The 22,534-nt window shown below is 47.0% G+C and overlaps 1 protein-coding gene across 4 annotated transcripts in view; it reads right to left on the bottom strand.

The window, feature by feature from the left end:
- The window catches only part of LOC126871719 (uncharacterized), a 150,839-nt gene that overhangs the window by 9,318 nt on the left and 118,987 nt on the right, over window positions 1–22,534 (bottom strand). For all 4 annotated transcript variants that reach the window (XM_050630845.1, XM_050630844.1, XM_050630843.1 and 1 more), the window contains 2 exons: window positions 20,390–22,219; window positions 20,071–20,266 (listed from right to left, as the gene is read on the bottom strand). In XM_050630845.1, the coding sequence (XP_050486802.1) occupies window positions 20,074–20,266; window positions 20,390–22,074 (1,878 nt within the window). In that variant the 5' untranslated portion in view covers window positions 22,075–22,219 and the 3' untranslated portion in view covers window positions 20,071–20,073. The remainder of the gene's footprint in view (window positions 1–20,070; window positions 20,267–20,389; window positions 22,220–22,534) is intronic.

The following is a 22,534-nucleotide window of genomic DNA, read 5'->3' as shown; positions in this document are numbered from 1 at the left end:
CGCGTAGAGAAAAGCAGGCGGAGACTGAGATATGGGAAGGGGAGGAGGAGGAGGAGGAGGAGGAGGAGGAGGAGACAAGGGAAACGGCACCGTTATCGACACTCGTTTCTTTGTCTCGTCACGTAAAAATGCTCGTCCGCTCTGATAGCAGAGGACGAATGTGCGAACGGTCCGATAGAGCCACGGTGAAACTAGTTTTTGATTCTCGGTACGCGGGACCTTTTAAACAGGCAGCTGTATCTTTCTAAGAAGCTTCGCTTGGCACGATGCGACGTTGCAATGTTTTAACGTTTATCGCGTTTCGTCGCAAAAGTGCCAAGTGCTTGCTATTTCAACCCGTAAATGAACATTGCTGGAATCTTCTTCCATCTTTATCATAATGTTAATCTTCGCTTCGTATCGTTGGATCATACGTTCTTTATTAGAATTAGGTCTTTTAGCTGGAGATCGATTTCGAGTAGATTAATGGAAAATAGAAGAACCCGTAGGTCAACCATACCGACGTTTACACGAGTAGTATCGTTCCCGTGGTCGGAAAATCGATCACCGTTAGCAGCACCGTGAACGGGCGCGGGTTTCGCGCGGTCGTGAGGCTGAATCGGGCGGCGCACGGCGTCGATTCGTACGTGAGAGAGGATAACGATAACGGGAGTGCAACACACAGGCACACGCCTGGGAAAACGATCCGCGCGTTCCTTCGTCTTCCGTGAGATGCGGAGATCGGCGACGGTGTGTAATACAATGTTATTTATTTAGCAGCCGAGAGGGTTACCGATTAAAGCGATCTCATGGCCTGCAGGCGAGCAGCTCTCGATGACGAGTTTCTCTTTCTCCTCGGATCGCGTCGTAATCGGCCCCCACCCCCTGCTTTCTTGATCGCTGCTTGCTCGCTTTTTACTTCGCTCGATATCGGAACGGAAGCTCGATGAGCCTATTAATTCGCGTCTATACCATGTTGCCGCGGGAACGCTGAGATTTTACTCATTTTCTTTGGTTTTTTCGTTTAGAGATAGCTCGAGTATTTGTTTATCGAATTATCTTCGGATTTAACGATTTTTCATTCGATTTTTGGTCTCGTGCTCTAAATCGCCTGGCGAATCTCAAAATCCTCGATCGTTCATTTTTTAAAAAGTTCAAAGTTAATCATTTACAAGTGGGACAAGTGTCAGGAACAAAAATCAATCGGTAGAGTGGACGAATTTTCGCCGGATATCTTTGTAAAGTTTGCAGGCGCGTTACGAATGGCGAATGATCGGTTGCAAGTGGAAAACACGGAGGTTTTGAATTTCGCGGGCAATTAACCGCGCGTAATGCTCTGTATATCAGAGCGAGCAAGCGCGTTGCTAATGTTCCGTTCGATTTTTATGGTCACGCAAATAGTTTACGAGGCTCTCGTGCCCGTGCTCCGCTATCGAGGCACGTTCGAGCGAATCGCGTTGCCGCAATGCAACTCGCTCGGATTCGCTCTCACGCGGCGCGCTTACTCGCCTGGAAAATTATCCACTAACCCAGTGACACTGTGAGAAGCGGCGGAATCTTTCGTCAATCGCTGCACCTCGATACGTGATAGTCGGTAGCCTGTCTAAACCTTCTCAAGCTTTCGAACCTTTCAGCTGGAAGATAAGTTGGTTTTTTCCTTCAGCTTTCAGAACTTTTGCAACTTTCCACGCGTTCGAATAAAAACGTGCGTCGTTGTCAAAGAAGTCTGCTTTATTTTTGACTCGTATCACTTTTCGACGAAGATTTCTGCATTTTGCTCTTTCAACTTTTTACCTTTGCCTTTTGATTTTTCTTCCGTGTTTCCTGTTCGGACAGGCTTAGGACAAAGATCGCTCGAGTTTTAATTCGAGATTGCATTCGCGACTGAATTTAAAATAGAGGAAACACGTGCTCGATACGCTGGCGACTCAATTAACGACGATAAAGGTTCGATCGTGAATGGAACGTGAGCGAGTAGCCGCGGCTGCTGTCGCGATTGCTGGTCTGGAAAATTTTCCAGTAACCCAGTGACACCGTGCTCGAGACCTTCGTGGAGTTGTTCCCATCCGCGTAACGCTCGTTTGCGAACGATACGATCTCGAGGGTATTAACTTAATCTGCTGGCGTGACCGGCGACACGCGTAATGTGTCAATTTTTTTCTCGCGATTCCGCGAAACCTTCCTCTACGTGTATCTTAATTATTCAGGAAATGGCAGGTATCTAAACGTCCTACTCTAAAAAAGGTTGCAGCTTTCTTCATCTTTTTTCTTAATACTCGATGAAGTCTATTTGTACCTGCATCTGTGTATTCCTCTAACTGTACAGGAGATTGTATCTTGCATTCTGGAACGAAAATGCAGCTTTGTTAAATGCCAATCATTTGATAGCGAACGGCGATACCTACGTATTCAGCAAATGGTATCCTCCGTTCTGAAACCACCTTTGTTAGAAGCTGATCTTTTCGTAATGCTTTTACAAAACATATCCGTGCGTCCAACGAGTTCGTCTGAATTCTCAGAGACGAAATATCTAACCGTAATCCTCAAAATTCGGCCATTTCGTCTGAATTCCCAGCGAAAGTCATTTTTCCTTGATAAAACGTTTGAAAATTGCCTGTATTCGTCGATGCTTGTTGCCAGTGTTTCTCGAGACTGCAAACGCATCGGAATATCTCGAATCAGAGCGTGAAAGGCCAGAGCGTGAAGAGCATCGAGAGTTGTTGGAAGAGTCGCGTGTTCGCGAGTGCTCGAGCGTCAGAGGGATCACGTGAATCGCGGATCGCCGGTGCTAGAGGTGAAAGAGGACGAGGGGGCGGAAAGGAGCGAGGGAGGCGAGGGGCACGGACCCGTCGATATATTAGTTATGCTCGAGGCGAGGTGAGGCGAAGAAGCGGAGGCGAACTCTCCACTGCCAAGGCGGCGCAAGGCGTGGTCTGTCCCTTTACTTTGCCTTCGCCTGCTTTCTTCTTCTCCTTTGCTCTCTTCTGGCGCTGTGCTCGCCTTCCACTCGGCACAAGCACAGGGTGTTCCTCTCGGAACGATTTTCATCGAATTCTTTCGCTTTTCGGGCATTTCTTCTTCGTCCGGAAGAATTTCTTTGGCTCTCCGTGCGGAAATCGAAACCATCTTTCATTCTTCCATCCGGACATATCTGCGTTCTCAGAGTACAAAGTTCACTCAGAGCTCTGTTAAAACGATAGAACACTTTGCAGAAGGTAGATAATGTAGGTAACAGATAGCTTTCGAAGCGGAGGTCGCGTATCTATTGTGAAATTTGTTAGCATCTTAAGTACAGTCTTCGGTATTTCTCAATTCTTATTTGATATCGCCAGGTGTCCGTAGAAGATAAGGAAAGGAAATAAAAATAGTACAAGCGTCGTTTTCGTAATACACAGTAGGCAGTTTTTCGTAATAAACTTTTCGAACATACAGAGATCGTTCTATCAGAGTTTAGCATTAGCAATGGATTTCTGAAAAGAGTACGTAATACGATATAGCTACGTAGAGCCTGAACAAAGTAACGTTTCTACTAACTTTTCAAATGCACTTCTGACAAAAACCTTTGGGACAGTCGCGATAATCGGTTCGAAGGGAAACACCCAGTATAAGAGTAGGTTCGACTGGTTCACCTCCGCGGCTGGCAACAACTAACGAGCAGCTGTCGGTAAGGGTCCCGGCGACAATAACCCGTGCATTTTATATGTTCCCTGGTCGTGGCTGTATGCATCGATGCATCGATCTCGACCGAGGCTTTTCTCGCGAGCCGCAGATAAGCGGTCAACGTCGTCTAACTGTTCGTCATTAACGTTATCGATGTTCCCCGATTCGCACAATCGTCTATATTTCAACGCTCACACGTGCATCTTTTTTTTAATTTCGAAATAGCAACGCAAACTCTTCAACATGAAAAGTATTTTAAAAATCGAATTCCTCGAACGTGAGCTCTCTGACAAGAGAAGAGATACTTTACACCTTCGTAAAAATGAATCGTGTAAAGAAGATCTGTTACTCAAGAAAAAGCGTGGTTGTCACAACAATTGAAAGCTTCAGCAAGCAGGAATAATTGGCGCCGACAGCCCCGAGGCAGCCGTCACGGTCAAAGTCGGCGCCGAAACCTTGAGGCCTCGACATCCGGTCGAAGCGGAGGAGATCCTCGATTTGAGATAATGCGTTCTTTCCTCGCCGGCAGCCGCGCTGAATTTCGCCTCGATTGTTCTCGCGTGAGTCGCTGCCGAAGGGAAGAAGGTCGCCGCGAGGTCGTCACCGTCAGCCGCATCGTGAAACCCCCCTGAATTCGTCGCGTAATTCCGGATTATGCAACGTCGACAATTATGCTTCCGCTGACACATTAACTTTGCAAGATACTCGAGTCTCTCGACTCGAAGCTCGAAGCTGTAGGTTCGAGCCTTGGTTTTCTGAAGGTTTAACGACTTTGGTAGCAGAATAATTTCTCCTCTTTCTCTACTCGTCAAACATCGATTCATAGAAAACACGCATCGACACAGTCCGTGTACAGAAGAAGCGATCCTCTGGGTTCTCGAAGTTTCCCGATGCGTGAAATGATAAAAGGTGCTGGAAAAAGAAAGGAGACAGCCGGATAATTCCAAGTGGCCGGCATTCAAATGCAAAACGCATCGTACTTCCCTAGGAGAGCTGCTCGAAGAGAGAATCCGATGGATTCCGAGGCTGGGAGGAGCAGAGATTCGAAACGCAGCCACGGTGAACTTAACCGGCCGGCAAAAGCGCGGATTCGCAGGGACCGCGGCGAAACCCTGAATAATTCATGATCGTCTGGCAAGGGTGTGACGAAAGTGGCGAAAGGGCGCAAATGATCTGCAGTCGGTAAAGCGCGGATTCCGCGAACGAACGGCCGCGAAGCGTCGGTAAAATTCAAATAACGCGTTCGTGCGTTTCTCCCGTGTTGCAGCCGTGCCGCGCCAATCCTCCGGATGAATTCCTTCGAGGCCATCCGATATGAAGTGGCCTCGAGACTCTGTGTACATTATATCATCTATCAACTTTCTTTTTATATCTTTGCTACTAGTGATAAACATTTTCCTTTCTATCTTTTTAAATGATAAGTTGAGAAGTTGGAACTGCCGTACTGGTGACTGTCAGACGTACTAGGAATGAAACTAAAATCGAGTTCTCCGTACATATTATAATTGTAACGATCTATTACAGGATCTCTCTGCTTCGAAATGTAGTACTAATTCTAAAGCTGTGAAATATACAGTCGTTCCTGTTTCAAATACACGCGTTAATGCTCTTCTGACGTGTATACACCTACTGGCTGCCTTCCAGTTCCTTTATCGTAATGCGCATAAGTCGTTGAAGAGCTTCTGAAGCAACTTCTTTTAAAATTCTATTCTGAAAGAGCGCAAATAGTCCCAGAGAATGATCTTTGTCAGCTAATTTGTCTTGAAAGCGTCTAAAGAATTCTTCCATTTCAGAAGCAGCTCGAAAGATGACCGCTCGCCGTGAGAATCGAGCTTCGACCGAGAATCAATTCCCACACGAAACCATCGCTGTATTGAAATCAATATTCAGAGGAGGAAAAAAAAAAGTGGTGGAACTGAGTACGGTCGTTGTTGGATCGGACAGTTAGTTTCCTCGTGGCCTCGACGACGCGTTCAGGCCTCGTCGATGATTATCATCGGCCAGGAAGAAGCACAAGTGGCCCGTTATGAGCGGATATTACGTTCAAAGAGGCCCGCGGCATCGATTAACCGATTAGAATATCGATTAATATCGGCACCGCGACGTTATCATCGTTCGATCGACCGCACCTGGCCTCGTATGGGAGGCCATTCGAAGACCCTGCAGATGCAACCATCCCGAACAACACGGTAGGAGGAAGTGCAACGCTATGATTGTATGCTAAACGATATGCCATATACGAAGTTCTAGAAAGAAAAGTCAGACGAAAGAACACGTACGAGCTTTTCTACGTTTCGCTGGCTTCTTTCCAAGCGCGAGCCATCGTGAAGAATCGATGGTCGATCGAGATTCAAATGAGATTGAAAAGACCGAGAAGGAAATGGGCGTCGGACGATATCGAACACCAAGAAGATCGATCAGTGTTAGGTAAGTCATAAGGGATATGTCTGATCGTGAAGATACGAAAGCTCGAGCTTCGAAAAACACGCGGTTCGAACGTGCCGCCACTGAAATTAAAAGAATTTCTAAATCGCGTGCTCCTGTCTAGGAAACGTTGAACGTGAGCTTCGTGTGCGAGATTCAAGCACGTAATAATTGCTATGGAACGAAACATAAAGTCTGCAAGCTCGGGTTAAAAAGTAACTGGAATTTAAAAGCTCAGCTTTCGATAAATTCACGGTACAAGTCTACAATTATAGCGGCTGTATATGCTCCTTTGTTAATTTATACCCCTTTGTAATATCATTCTACTACTGTAATTACGTCAGCTCAGTATCTTGTTTCATTCCATAACGTTACACTTCCTTAGTACCACTATCATAACGCTATTAGCCTGTAACATCGCGATCTTCCATGCTACCGCTATTCTTTTTTCAAACGCTTAAATATTTTTTCCCTTGTGCGATCGACACCGTACAAGCATCTGAAAAACTGGCCGATTTCCCATAAGGAAGCGGCAAGAGCGTGGACGCGCGATGCTGTTAGGGTTGTACGTAAGAGGAAGCATTTAAATTAATTGGATGAGGTGGTGAAAACGCGGAAAAATCTATGTTTTTTTGCGGTCACGGGGGAGGATGGTTATCATGAAACGAAGGCAGAAGAGGAGCTACAGCAGCAGGAAATTAAGGGGAAGGCGTATAAACCGACGGAAAAAACTGGTTGCGCCTGGTGCACGAGGATATAGAAGCGAACCGATAAGAGTTAATTGAATAAAAGGACGTAGATGACGTGGCTACGTTTCCCAACAACTTTGGAAACGCAGCTCCGAACATCTGTGTAAACATCCACTTCAAACATCCAAATGTCTTTACGATCTTTTATATTTCATCCTTTACCAGCAAACAAATTTTCTCCCGTCAAAGCTCCTGGCAATTTCAACTCTTCTTTAAATTCAATTCGACGTATCGTTGTTATTGCCAGCCACTTAACGATTCTACGGACAGGATGATACTTCTTTCTTTAATTACCAAGCAGTCGAATCGTTCGTAACATGTGCGTAAATGCGTGTTATCAAAGTCTATCGAATTGACTGGCAATGAGAAAGGATTCAGGCTGGTTTCAAAGTAGCGATACCTTGAAAGGTTCGATCACAGGACTACGTCGAGAAGGAAAAAGCGAAAAGGGACAACGGATCCAGTATAGGAGAAAAAGGCGTTGCGCAAACGTCGTAAATCACGGACACAGTTAGAGCCGCATAGGTGAAAGTAGTCCAAACGGTTAATACATCATTCGAAAGCGGACAGAGCTCGCGTTGTCCGATCGAAATCCGTCGACGGTACTGGAAATCCAACGATGATAATTACGATATGAAAATTTCGCTATCGAAACCGAGCGAGATACGGATCATCGGAATTAACGATATTTCTTTTGCGCGATTGCCTGTGTCGCCCCTTTAATTTGAAAGGTTAAAACGCTGTCTAACGAGATCAATGAATCGTTCTTGTCGTTCCACTCGAAACGTTGCCAGTTCGTTCTCGTTTCGAAAGGGATCAGAATCCGTGATGCTCCACCTTTGATCTTAATTGAAAACGGATTATCTACATTATAGCATTACATTCTTAACTTCGTAGCCGCATTCTGCGCTGCTTTTAATTAATCCTATCAGGAAGTCGAACGCGTTACGATATCTAAGAATGAGATGCTTGAAACGCTCGCGTTTCATTAGGTAACCAAGTATTTCAAGTCGGCGAAGGCTGGATTTAATTATTTAATTATTTGTTTGTTTATTTAAGACGAATATAAAAACCATCATGCGTCGAAGAAGGAAATAAAATTTATACGTACACCGACATGAGATTAAAAATAGAATGTTTCGAGCAGAAGTGTATCTCATTTTGGATCGATTGGAAGGATGAGATAGGAATAGTAAGAACCATGATACAAGACAGGATCTTCTTGCGTACCAAATCAAATTCTCATCTTCCAAAAATAGTATTGCGTAGGGTATCGGCGGCTTTCCGTGATGAAAAAACGTGTACGATACGATCGCAAGATTAATCTCGATGGGTCGTGTCACTCACATCAGCGATAACTGATAGAATATGCATGACACAAGGTAAACAGTGTCTATATAACACCGGACGAGGTTCGAAAGAACAAGTAACGACGAAACAAACGAGCTACCATCCTTTATTCTTGGTGCTGGAAGTTGCTGAAAGTGGTTGAGCACAGAAGCTGCTTCGTTGTACGCGTTTGCTCTAGGGCACGGAACGATCTCGGCCTAGAGTCTAGAGAACGGCTCCTAGAGCGCACGCGCTTTCACTTACGGCGGGAATCTACTTTGAGGCCAGGTGGACACGTGGCCTGATGAACGAGGTGATCGCGATTTCTGACCACGCCTCGGAAGCTTTTCTCCGCGTTGCTAGGATTGCGCAACCAAAGGACTGTAGCCTGCGATGCGTTCGTTTCCACGTATACCAGCCACCGTGTTGCATGAAATCGAATCTGCGAAAGCTTTGAGCTTCGTCCATTAGAATCTTATTTAATCTGCTCCAGGTTAATTGGAATCCCAACTTCATCTTCCACGCATAGCATCCGATTCATATTACTTCAAACTTACGAACTTCTTACGGAATCTTCAAGTTCGTCCATCGCAGTCTTGTTGGATAGGGAAAACTTCTGCAACATCCGATTCCAAGAAAGAACGAACAGTGGTTGTATAACCAATATATCGAATCTAGAGACGAGAAAGAAAGCTCGAGGTCGGTGAGTTTGATCGTTGGTCGATAGAGAAGCTGAGGCTGCTGCTGGACGAAGCTGACGAACCTAGGTCTTCGACCCTGCGGGCGCCACGAAGGAGTATGGCTCTCTCGCTATGGCGTACAGCCACTTTGCCACGACACAGCCATAAACATCTCTGAATGGAGACCACCCACCGGCCTGCACACTTCTCGGAACCGCACTCGCGCATTTCACAAGAACACCGAACGCCGCTCGCAACGCCGAGCACCTCCACTCCGCTTCCACTTTTGCGTGGCTCTCTGCCGTTTCTGCTCGAAAAACCGCGCTGGCTATTCCACGTCGAATAGCGCACGCCAGACCTCACAGGGTCATCGATCTTTTTTCCCCCCTCGTATCGATACTATGCTCAGGGAAACGGAGTTTATTCGAAGATTCTACCCGACGGAGTCTTCTCACAGAAGTTTCTATGGATTCAGGAGTTTTGAGGGGGATTTTCAGGTCCTTTGCTCTCGAATTTACACTTCGTATCGGAGTGTTGAGCGGCGAATTTATCAATGCCAAGGGTGTAGGTTTCAGTAAACGTTTGAAGATGTTTGTGAAAGTTTGAGAATGTATTCACAAATATTCGTATCTTCTCTTTTTTTAACGAACTAAATTAGTGGATTTGTCTATGTCTCCTTCAGTTGATAATGCGACTCTTTCATGCGATTTTCCGACGGAATACGATTTCGTTCCACGGAATGTTCTTTCTTTCTTCTCTTCTATTTTCTCCTTTTTCAAAGAAAAGCTCCATTGTGCGGCGAACGACGAGGAGCAATCGCGAAGCAGGGGCTCGCGGAAGCAAAGCAAAGAAAAAAAAGGAGAAAGAAGAAACCAGCAGGAAGGAAACAATATGCGGAGAGGCGGTCGCAGGCGGCGTGCAAACACCGGCCAGTCCGATTTCACGGTTAGTCGTAAAACACTGGGCTCTCGGCCGATTCCGCGGAGCTGCTCGGCTATGCAGGTGCTTTCGGTCCCGCAGAGGTGCACGCCTGCGTGCATTTTATACGCGGTTGCGCGCGTACGATGAAAAAGGGGATCACCTCTTCTGTTCTATCGAAACTACGAGCAACCGACAGCAGGAAAGAGAGATCGGATCGTAAAGCAGCCTCGCCCCCTCGTCCCTCTGTAACAACGCCACGATCGTCCTGATCGATGCTTACGGGGAACACGGCTACCAGATCACGAACATCGAGGGATCGTTAACGAAGCTATCGATGGAAAAGCGAATTTCTCTGTCGTCTTTCGAATTTTCTTGTTCGTCTCCCATTGTGAGAAGAAATGGGAAACATTCTACGTTAGAAATTCGTTTCTTCGATCACGAGAGCTTCCTGAACTGACGGAACTTGCGCCAGTAAACCCCATAAAGGACGTTACGAATTATAAATTGAGACTTAACTGTGAATCTGCATAGTTTGCTGCGCGTCGTTTCGTCGAAGGTACAGCTATCCCACGATGCCATGTAGAAGCTTGTACGTTTGAAAACGGCCCGAACGGCTCATCGATATATACCTTGGCGTGAAGCCGGTTGAATTTTTGTACGAGGCAGCGAGCAATGATCGCGGCGCGATTAGAAACGAAGAAACTGCGTGGTGCGGCCCGTGAAACGGTGTAATCTAGCCAACAAGTATTACGTAACAGAAGATATACGAGCATCATGTGTATTATGCGATGACCAAGGCGGTCTTCAGCCGCGAATGTTGCAAGTCCGGTTAGGTGGCCGCCGCTGGTTAACACGAGGTAGATTCGTAACGGAACTCGCGCGCGCGCACAATTTCAGCGTTGTAGGATTATAAATTCGCCCGGCCGAGAGCCGCAATCTACAATGTGCACACTGTGTCCACCGTGTCTCGGCCGTAAATTTATTATTTGCTGCCCGTCCACCTGTGATAAGTGCCCACGAACCTCGAAACTCTACCATTTCTCTTCTTCCACCGGTCCATCGTTCTCTCTCTGCCTCCCTCCCTCCCTCTCTCTCTCTCTCTCTCTCTCTCTCTCTCTTCGACTCGTTATCCATGCTTACGTCTATTTTTGTCGGTCAATTGTTGCATACTTCACAGCCCGTGACTTTAATTGAATTTATATCCGACCTGTGTCATATTTACCGTTTTATACCGGGATTAGAGTTTATTCAGTCTCGAGGGACGTTAAGTAGTATCGCTGAAGGGTGGCGAGAAAGTTGATGAAGTTCAAGATGTGTTTTAATGGCGTTGTTCGATGGCTATTCAGCGGTGATTCGAGAACGAGATTTAGAATGTCGATCGAAGGTGATACGAATCACTTTCGCTTGTGCTACGTTACGGAACAGAGGCTCAGGGGGTGTGGACGTGGTCTTATACTTGGATCGAAGAGTTACTGGAGCTACAGTCGAAGCGTGAGCTATCGACTGTGCAAGGCTACCGTCCCCACTACGAGTCACGCGCTACGAGCGATCCCCGCTCTTGTGTCTCAGCCACGTGGTTTCCGGTCTATCGTACAGTCGATAGAGATGCAATTCTACGAATCGTCTTTTACTTCCTGTACCCTAGGCTGTGCGTTATTTTATCGTTCAACAACGGGGGTGTTGCTTACTTCGGGCCGAGGATCTTACACTTTGATCTTCGTCCTTTACATTGTTCAGAGATCAGATACACGGTGTAGGAATGCTGATGAAACTCTGTTCGCGCGTAGCAGAAGAAACGGTGGAAGAAAACGTCCTTCAACCCGAGGCACCTCCGATGCAACAATTTCCTCTCACGATCTTCGCTACCGCGAACTAGACTGCTTCTCTGAAACGCGCTCGATCCTCGAACGAAGCGCAACGATGTTGTAGAAACCTCCCTTGCCAGTCGTCCTTCCGCCAGCCAGTTGAAGAAGAATCGCACAGGGAAGACGGCCGACATATCCGCATTGCTGGTCGAGCGCGTTTCTCCGCGTTCCCCGCGTTGATCTCCAAGACGAATGCGTAGCGTGGCGTACGCTTGATCGGGGCAAGTGTAATAAACCTTGGACCGGACACACGCGAGCGTTGTACGCTCGCAACAGCGTAGAGAACACGGGGCCAGGAGTAATGCGCGCCAGTGCATAGTAGTAATAATAAAGTGGTAGTGGTTGGCACGTCACGGTCCAACAGGCCGATCAACCGGCCGTGCGGCCAGCCGGCTACTGGTCTCCGCCCACGCACAAATATGCACGTAAGTACACGGAGCTACGAATCGTCGTTGCACGGAGGAGGGCCGAGCAGGAGAAACGCCGTGCATGCACGGCCAACATTGTGATAACGCGTATTGTAACGCGAAACTTGTCGACTAGAGAACCGCGATCAACGAAGAGGATCATCGTGCAACTGGTGTAACTGAAATGTTTCGAATACCGAGGCTCGAAACCGTAGACTCGAAATTGTTATATTAAACGTGAGGAATATTCAAACTGATAATACTCTGTTTGAAAACTTCGTCGTAAACTGGAGATGTGAAATTGTACTTTTAGATTTGCGATCCTTTGAACGCAGACAATCTCACGGACTACATAGATCACCCTACGCGAGGTATTGGCCATTTTCCCTTTGACTGATCTTTCTATCAAACTGGATTGCTGAGCTCCATCTCATAATTCGTTGGCCACAATCGAGTCGCATTTCCCCGTAGAACCTGGTACTTCTACGAAAGAAGGAGAGATGACTCGTAGCGTAGAACAAAGAAAAAAGAGATAGGCTCCGATTAACCACGATTCCTGTGGAGGCCAATTACGTTCGCGGCGCGCAAGGATACCGGACAATTTCGCCACGAACCGAGAGTCGTCGTCTTATCCCCGTTGCGGTTACACGTTACACATACTACGTGTGCATTGGCGCCACACGCGTGGCCACACTCGCGTCGAATAATCCATAGGCGTGTCACGCTGCGATAGCCGATAGTCGCTACTTGAAAGACGTCCAACTTTTGCCAAGCTAACACGTGCGATGAGAACATTGCGAGTGCGAACTTTGTAGTCGGAAGAAAACAAAATTTCAACAACTATCCGTCCGAAGGAAATTCGATCTCTTTCTGCGGATTCGTCCATGCGGACGACGGAATGGAATTGTGAAACGTGACTGGAAACGATGATACTCGTTTTACGACGAGTAGACTCATCTGAAATAACGCTATATGTACCTTATACCCGCTCCATTAGGCCTCTATTTATCGCATTCCTTTATTTTTAACAAATTTGGTTTTAACAAACCAATCAGCAGCATCTGTTTTTGCATGATATTCTAATTCTAATTCATATTTAATAAAAATTTAATCAATAAACATTTACGTTAGAAATAGTTTGCAAATAATAAAAGTATTCCATCTATAAATTCATCTACGTAACAGATGCGAAATAAGTATAATAACATGTATCTTATTAACGAGACACTTTGACAGACGTCTCGTCGAAGCGACAATAAGATAGAAAGTTAGTAGTCACGCCCCCGTATTGAGTATCCCCACTCTGAGCTACGTCGATTACGCCACTGTCGTCGATGGCATAACGGCCTGACCATGCACTGGGATTTCTACTGGTCTTTCTTCTCTTATTTTCCGCGTGTCGGTGCCGCGTGACTGCCGTCGCGATATAAGAGGCAACAATAAGCAACCTCGACGCGTACAAGCTACACGCGTTGTTTTTGCAACCGTGTTTCTAGAACAGATTTATGCGAACGAGTTTGCACTTGATGCAATTTCTACTCGCAACTTGTCGCGTTATCGGTTGAAAAACTAGCGAATAAGCGTGTTAGGGCGTTATAAGTAGCATCAATCGGAATTTCCCCGTTGATAACTTGTAATCGCCGTGAAAACGGCGGAACGAACCGAAATTATCGAGCAATTAGCTCGAAACGATCGAATAAAATATTCGTTTATGCGTTAACAAGCCACGAGGTACGCGAATAAAGGCAGCCTTTTAACTCGATTTAAACAGGTCGATGGCTGAGTTCGTTTATCAAATAATTATTTAATTATTAACAGTAGCAATCTTAGAAAGACAGCCTATAATCGATACACAGCGTGAAGTTTGCTTAGAAGCTCAAGTTCGCGTTTTTGTGACGTTTCGCGAGCGCAGAGATTGTCCGACTATGCACGGATGGTTCTACTTGGCGATTTTTCGTACATTCGTTATCGGTTAAGACCATCGTTCTCCATCGATCGAATTCGTATACGAATTCGTAGAGGAGGAGGTATGCATTTTTGAAGTATCTCGTACACGCGATCGTTCGAGGCAATCTGACAATACGTGTGTGGGCGTGAAGTACGATACGCGTTACTATTACATATCTACATATATCAGACTCGACTTGTAGTCGATTGGTCTTGGAAAGCTGGAATGTCGATACTATTCCTCTTACGTAATTTCATTTCTATTTCTTCTTTGTATCGATATACAGTGAAAAAGAACGAGGAAATTTTCTAATTTTCATCTAATAAAACTTAGATAAACGTCTCTCCTCCCATCTAATAATTAGTAGATGTTTCTTCTAATAATTACATAAGAAAGATATTATCTACGGTAGGAACCACTGAAGCGTTACACGACTCCCAGAAGACACTCGATTACCTCGATCTCTACTATCGATACTCGCAACGGTACCCACTTCCCAAACTCCTCTCTGTCGTGCACCCACGTTCGTACACGGAGAAAACTTCGTCTAAATTCGTAGGTGGAATCTTCTCCATCTGCCTGTCGTCGTCTTCCTGTTATTCTATTCTTCTTCCTGCATCGAGACGGTCGAACGACCAGTGGCTTGGGTAAATGGGTGAAAAAGTCACATGACTCAAGGGGGAACCGGTGAACTATGCCACGATGGCATCCACTTCGGGGGAATGTGGGCAGACAATGGGACGGAGTGTGTGCCCACCGGGTAACGAGCTAGAGGACTCGTCCGTAATTTGCATGCAATGCAGCCGGTAATGCGATAAATATGCATGAATTCGGGCACAAGAGCGAAAACACAGCTGCGCAGATACTGGGACCAGGATTGCAACATGCTGTCGATCATTCTAACCCGCGTGCATTTACGTTTAGAGAGGTATCTGTATCGGTAGGTGGTCCGCGCGGCGATTTCTCAGTATGGAAATCGATTCGGCTTGACGAGCATAGCGGTCGAACGAGGCGATAGAGGGATGGACTATGGTTGGCGAATTTCAGTTTCAGGACGTTTCAGGCGAAAGAACAACGTCTATGTTATTACGCGACGAGAAGAGTATTTGATGTTCTGTGCGAAATTTTTAGAATTACAGTTCACCTGTACCAGTTATATGAGCGAAAATAAGTTGTACGGTTCTAAAATTTTTTTAAGAAAAATAGCCGATATCGTAGAACCTGTATCGGATAGGATACGTTTGTAAGGAATTCAAAGTTAGCGCTACCAGAACACGGCTTCGTCGTCCCACTAACGGCAAACCTGAGTTGAGAGGCGTTGCTCGTAAAATCGTTTCATAGACACACGCGTTCTACGGATAGAACATTGGTCATTTACGAGGTAATTACTTAATCGAACGTTCCGATACTACCGAATGGTGTACGCTTACGGCTGTTAAGCAAAGGCGAGCAAGAAAACATTGTTCTTTTAGCAATATCACGGTATCGCTGTGTTTATTTCGATTACAGGAACTCAGCATCTGCCAAGGAACTACAAAAAACTTTATCTCGGTTGATCGATGATTTAGTAATTAATGGGATAACGCTACGCTGTTCTCTTGCTTTTGTAATTATTTTTCAAGAATCCGGTTCTTTAACTTTCTTGGGACAAATCACGTTCCGGTCGACGATAATCGAGCAATTTGTAAGATCGAAACGGCGCCACGCGTTTCCTCAATAAACGATCAGCGCCGTTGATCTTCGTGGTCAATACAGTTGCTTTCGATGATTGGATCGGCATCGTTTACCTCGATAAACCGACTACGAGCTCGCTATTAAGGATGTTGAGCGGAGATCCATGAAATCCGCAGCTCCGGTAAAGCTAGGAGAGACGCGGATGCAACGGAAGCAGGATCGCTCGAAAATATAGATCGCGGTCAATAATATCGAGCGTGGAGTCTGTCGGGACTCAGGATCAAGCAATTTCCATCGTAATGCCAGCGTTCAGAATTCCGGAAAGATCCTCGGGCACGGGTAATCGCAGGAACGTGTCGTAGAATTTGTTGATATTAATCAACGTCGGTGCACGGTTCCGCCCGCGGTCAATTCAGTCAACGATTTCCGAGATCGTGCTTCTGGCTTCGGTGGTTGGTCCTTCGATATTGAACGAGATCGTTGTTTTTTTTTTTTTTTTTTTTTTAATAGAAACATGCCGTTCTTTCTTCAACTTTCGAGGAATTTTATGGATTTTATGGATCAAGTTGCAAATCGTATTGGAAGATTTTAAATTTCCGCGTTCTGCCAGATAATTCAAACTGGATCAAGGATGCAACGGATTACATTTTTTAGCGAACCTTAATGTATCATTATAAAACAAAACGAATGTAACTCGTTCTTAAGACTTCGAAAGGCTATAATCACCGCTATTCACGGGTCGGAAAACTTCGCCTTAACCTTCACCTTCTAATGGAAGGACTATCCTGACTCCCGATCTCGGACAACAGCCCTTCAGCATCGAATAATCGTAGCTGATGAATGTTCATAAAAGGAGAACACAAGACGGGTCTCGTATTAGAAAGATGAACGGTTCCGTGTGTGTATCGCATTACGCAAGACCGTCTGTAATAATAAATCAGCTTCGTAAATGTCGGTAGTTAATCCGACATCAATCAAGAGACAGTGTGATTTCCGACCATGTCCATCGCCATTCGTTTCATCATTGTCCATCTTTTTTTTCTCGTTTCTTTTTTGGTTATTAATTTTCTGATGCGAGACTGAACCAGCTCCGAGCACGAGCTGGTTATTATCGGTCGGCACGCGAATTCGATATCATAATCCCGCGGAAACGTCCTTCTCGCGAGCGAGAAACGCTCGCAGTTCATCCACCGTTTAACTTCGAGCGAGCGTGGCTTACGTGACCACGTCTCCATTATGCTAATGACGAAATCGACTGTGAAAAACTCTGCCAGGCGAATCGATCATGCCTCTGGTTTATTATCATTAACGACGAGATCTGAAAATATTTCTTCCTTTTTATCTCGAAAATAAGACGAAAAAGGAAGCTTTTATTTATAGAGGGTGAAAGGATTGGAAAGTTTTTAGACTTTGAAATATTATTGCGTTTTCGATCTAGTAAATACCATCGACGAAAGGCAATCGAGAATACTTTCTTCAGAGCCTAGAAATCTGCGAAACAGAAAGGAGAGGAGTGTTTTACACTTTGAGACATGGAAATAGCTTTCGTTATAATAATAGTTATAATCGAAACTGATGATTCCAAGAGTTTGCAGTTTCGCAATGAAGATATACGCGAGAGCGCAAGCCCAAACCTGACACGAACAAGGGAACGTGGTTACTTTCCTCCGACAGCAACCTACCACAGATCCATCTTGTTCACTCATCAATCATGAGACAGCACCACCCAGACTTCGCGTCGCGATACAGCAACTTTGGTTTACGCAAACGCTCCGCTACGTCTCACTTAGAGCATCCTATGCAAATTTGTTAATCTCGTAACGACTACCTGCGCATCCCGCGCCAATTTGAAAATTTCTTACGCGTCACAAATATCATAGGCGTTAATAGCGATATTACAAGAGTAGATAAAGAATGTATTTTCTATTAATTTCCCACTTCATTTTATTTCTCGATGAACGGAAATACCAAAGTTGGAGGTCCTAAGGTGCTTGATTGCAGTGGTTTTAAGGAGCATTCAAGCGCTATCCCAGTGTTTTATGCGAAATTGCCGGACGTATGCTTGTCACTTGCGGCTAGCCGCAGGCGCTTCACGGCCTGAATGCGTGCACGCGCATAATCAAACCGCGACAGTTGAAAATTACCAAGTGTCCCTTGGTCGAAACGCAGGGGAGGCCAGGCGATGCTCGCCTGGTTAATTAATTAAGCAGGAAACGCTGACCTCGAGCATCCATCGCGAGCCTCGACTGCATTCGAGCGAGCAAAGGGATCGTTGAGACGAGGAAAAGTCGCGTGGTGCCTCTCTTTCTAAAACGAACGACTATCATTTACGCGTTCGTCTACAAATTGCGATACGCGCCGATGTTGAAGTGGTCACCACTTCTAAGAAAACTCTACATCTGGTCTTTTTAGTTTTCTCAAGCACTGAAATCATCGACAGCGTATAAACAAAAGACTACGACGAAGACAGACCATAAACAGTAGACAGGCGACGTTGGCTTCGGAGTTTCCAGTTATTGGGTAACACAGCTAGCGTGCGGATCTGGTCCAGCTCAAATTGTATTCTTACTTATAGTTACACTTCTATTTAAATATATTTTCTACCTTACAATATATCCACGAGTTTCTCTGTTTACACATCAAATAACCTCAACAGCCGATAACGGGCGAAGATCTTTTACACGCAGAATTTTAAGAAAATTCCAACTTATCCTTCCGGCTGAGCCAAAATCCAGTTCGCGAACGAACAAGTCACCATTGCCAAGTTTGAGTTTATTGCGAGAGGGGTAAACGCGGACGATCGACGAGGAACACCGACCGGAAGCCACGGTTTGTTCAGCCGTTGAACCTGCTCTCGTTTAATTCCGCTCACGGAGCGGCTTCGAGGCAAACCAGGGCTATTATATCGCCGCGGCGGGCGAGGATGACGTTACGTATCCCCGGGCTGTCCGCTTGCTCGATCCACCGACTATCTTCACCGTCCGTCTTTCTCTCGTTTCCCGATTCCCTCATTATCTCCTCACCGTCTCCGTTCCACTTGTGACGTCCTCCTCGTCTTCGTCCGCAGCTCCCTTTCCCGCCCCCTTTAGCCTGGCGTTTTCTTTCGCTCGTTCGAACGGAACTAGCCGAGAGGAGGGTTAGGACACGCCAGATTAACCCGCCTAGACCTCGCTAATTTCCACAACTCAGGATACGCCGGAAGCGTTCTTACACTCGCCCCCCAACGCCCCGAGAAAGGGATCATACACGCGTCCAGGACTTCCTCGTCTTTTAGCAGTTCTTATTCCCATGGAATAAAAAGAACTGCAGTATCGATATCTTGTAGTTCTTACGAGATATATCGAGATATCACTGGTTAGGTTTACGGCTGGTTTTCAACGATTACACGACTCTTGATATTTACATGTTGGTGGAAAAATTTGAAGGTGCATAGTGGCACGCAAGTGCAGAAATTCGTTTGAATATAATAAACCCCTATGTAGATTAAGTTAAATGGAGATGAGATCTGCATTCCAGTTGAATAACATGGTTGTCGCGTAGGGTGCATAATAATACTCAAGTATGATTAAACGTTGCACGCGCACAGTTAAATTCAGGTAAGACTTTATCCAAATAGACTTTGAAGTTTCGATAAAAATAATTAGATACGCAGTTACGCTCAACACACTTTGTTTCCGATTAGAAATGAAAAAGAAATATTCGAGAAACGTGCATTGCGTGCACCTTGCATTAGCCAGAGAATCAGAACGAAAGGAGGCTCGAGGCTGCGGCGTGAATTCGTTACGTCCCCGTTAATTGGTAAAACGGGCAAAGCAGCAAAAGTTACCATTTCACCACGGTGCAGCCGCGTCAGGATAACAACAATAATTTACAATGGGATCTGGTTGCTGCTTCCTGGATGGCACAGGTGCGCTTCCGAGACGCGAAATTATGACGTGAGCGCAAGGGACGATTAAACGTATAAGGAGTCGCGGCCAATAGGGAAACATTTGCCCACCTCTTATAACGGCCAGTAAAGCGCTTCGTTAATGCCTCGACCCGGCCTACGATCTTGTAAATTTAACGATTGCCAGACAAATTACGTTCTAACTGCGCTGTAACCAGTGCACGTCTGTTCCTGCCAGACTTTTTCTATCCCAGTCGTCATCGACGTTACGTGAATGGATATAGTAGAAATGGAAGACGCAGATGGAAGTATTTATACGTTTGAACAGATACTTTTGTTAGAATGTTCTTTCAGCAAGTTCGATCAGGAGGTGACAATTTGGCTTTCAACGCTAGAGGCGACTCATTGAATTAAACTGGCGATCGTTCGGTCCAGAAGTGTGGAGATTTAAGCCGACAACCCTGTTCCGAAGCGCTAAAGCCTGTTAATTATTTATTGGATGGGTCTATGGCGAGGACATGAAGTTGGTAAGAAGAAACGGTACTCACGAGTTAGAGGTAGAGCGTGCCAACACGCCGGGGTGCCACAACGGTGACAGCCAAACGTGGTCCACATTTAGTCGGTGGCAACGGTGCTGCTGTGGCTGGTGGCGGGGTTTCTGGTCTCGCGCAGCCAAGGCCACTTCCGCCGCGGAGCTCCCACACTAAATTCGTGAGCGAGCGTGGTCTACTCAAACGCCGCGATCTGAGCGAACGATAAGACAATTTCTGATTACTCCGCTGCGAATCCTCGATGCAATTCTCGATTCATACTTTTACCCTACCTTCGCTTACCTCGTTAACAAGCTATTGGAAAAATTGCTCGTACCTCTTTTCCGGTAGCTTAGCACCAGCACCAGAGTCCCCCGATGTTCTTCCCCCGGAATGGCTCGAATCCAACGTTCCATCCAGCTCCATGGCTTGCTGCAGGTTCGTCAAACTCTTGTATCTGATGTTAAAAAGCGGAGATCCACCCTTGTATCCGGGTGGCGTTTCTTTCAACGGCGACGCGCTCTTCTGCCTCATCAAAGGACGTCCCCTCTGAGTTCCGCTGTTCTTCACGTAGAGCTTCGCCAGCGGCGGCTTCTCGACTCTCGGCTGTGGAGCCTCCTTGACGGCGCGTCTGGTCCTCTTCTCTGCCTGGATCTTCTTGGTCGGTATGGTCTCTATGGGAGGTGGTTCTGGTCTGTCGTCGAGCAGAGGGGCGATAGTTACCGTGACCGGCGTCAGAGGTGGACTGGACCCCTGTGCCCCCGGCAACGGGCTCTCGTAAGGGGACCTGACGCTCTTCGGTAGCGGCGCGAACCCGCGGACATAGTCGTAAATCTGATCGATCTCGTCGTACTCCTCCGTGCATGCGGACGGTGGCACACGATTCTCGTCCCGGTAGCCTGCGTGTCCAGAGGACGCCTGGTGTCCATTGCTGTGATAGTGATGATGATGATGGTGATGGCTGGCGTTGTTCCGGTGGTGGCTCGGCGGCCCGTTATCCGAATTGGTCGACGATCGCCTGAGGAAACCGGATCCGCTTCTAGTCTGCCTGGAAGGCTTGCTCTCCCCCAGTCGGCCGTCCAGCACGTGCGCGCGATCGGCCACGTCGGCAACGAGACGCGACGCGCGCTCTACCAGCCTCGTGAACTCCTGCATCGATCTGAGAGCTTCCTCGTTTCGCGCTTTGACCAGCTTCAACGGAGCGGCCAGAGGTAACGCCACGGCAGCCCCTTCTCTCTGTAACGGCAAGGCGAACACGTGTTCTTCCTCGAAGGTCGATAACAGCCTCAGCTCCGGAACGAATTGCGACGATGACTTCAATCCCCTCGGTGGTTGACCGTGCACCAGTCTGACCGTCAACGGCAAACGCTTGCTCAGCAACGCTCGAGCCGTGTGCACGCCGCTGATATTGTCCTCGCGCGCCAGGGCGCTGAAACGTCCGCGCAGCTCCATACCCAGGAGGACGCTCTCTCCTCGACAGTCGACACAGCGCAGAAATCTACCGCGACCGGGCAGGCTAACCTCGCCAGCTGTTACAATCGTCTCTCCGGCAGCCAGGGTCCTCGTTCCTTCGGGAACAACTATACCGGAGTCGTCGTCCACTCTGCAAGCTATTCCACGTACGGTCTCCCGGACCAGAGCTCCTTCCTCTGGACATCTTCGACACAACTCGTTCACGGACTCTATCCCGCGAACGGCTCTACCTTCCTCGCTCAGTATTTCGAAGTAGCCGGCATAAGAGTCTGGGATGGCCAGCCTGGGCCCTACGCCCACTACTCTGCGTCCCTCCTTGATCTTCACCGCTTGCGCGACGATCTTTCGTCGACGTCCAGCGGATACCAGGAGGGCCGTACTCTGCAGGCTAGGCGCTGGAAGCGTCGGGACACCCAGGCCACCGTACTGACCTTTCGTGATCTTGATCACCGCCGGAAGACGATATTTGGAAACGAATTCGCGCAAGTACGTCGCTTCCTCGGCCCAGCGTGCCGCCGCAACGACGATCTGACCGTCAGTCGCGGCCATCGCGGCGCTGCAACGCCGCCCAGCTTTCTCGCGAGCACGGGCCCCGATGCCGACGTCCCCGGACTGAGGGCCCGCTCAGGGCCCCGACGATCGAGTATCGCTACTGATGCTCCTGCTGATCGGACGCCGCGCCTCTATGCTCCATCTGTAACAGAAACCGACGTCGATACGTCAGAATTGGTTCCGTTATGGGTTTCCGAATAGATATCGCTGTTACGAAGTATCCAAATTCTCGTGTCGAAGTTTCTATCGTAAACTTTTAACTCTACTATATCGATACAAAACGTAAAAGCCGTATTCGGGATTTTGAGTGGTCGTTTATGGCTCGGCCAGCACTTATCTCTTCTTTGGGAAATTCCAAAGTACCTGTCCTCCCCGAGTTGATGACCCGGGAAGGCACGATGGACGGACGAGACCCAACGACTGTTGGGGAGAATCAGTGATATGATAAGTCAGTCGT

The sequence above is a fragment of the Bombus huntii genome, chromosome 12 (genome assembly GCF_024542735.1).
Source record: "Bombus huntii isolate Logan2020A chromosome 12, iyBomHunt1.1, whole genome shotgun sequence".
Lineage (NCBI taxonomy): Eukaryota > Metazoa > Arthropoda > Insecta > Hymenoptera > Apidae > Bombus > Bombus huntii.
The sequence above is the reverse complement of the archived record's forward strand: the minus strand, read 5'-3'. Positions and strand labels throughout refer to the sequence as shown.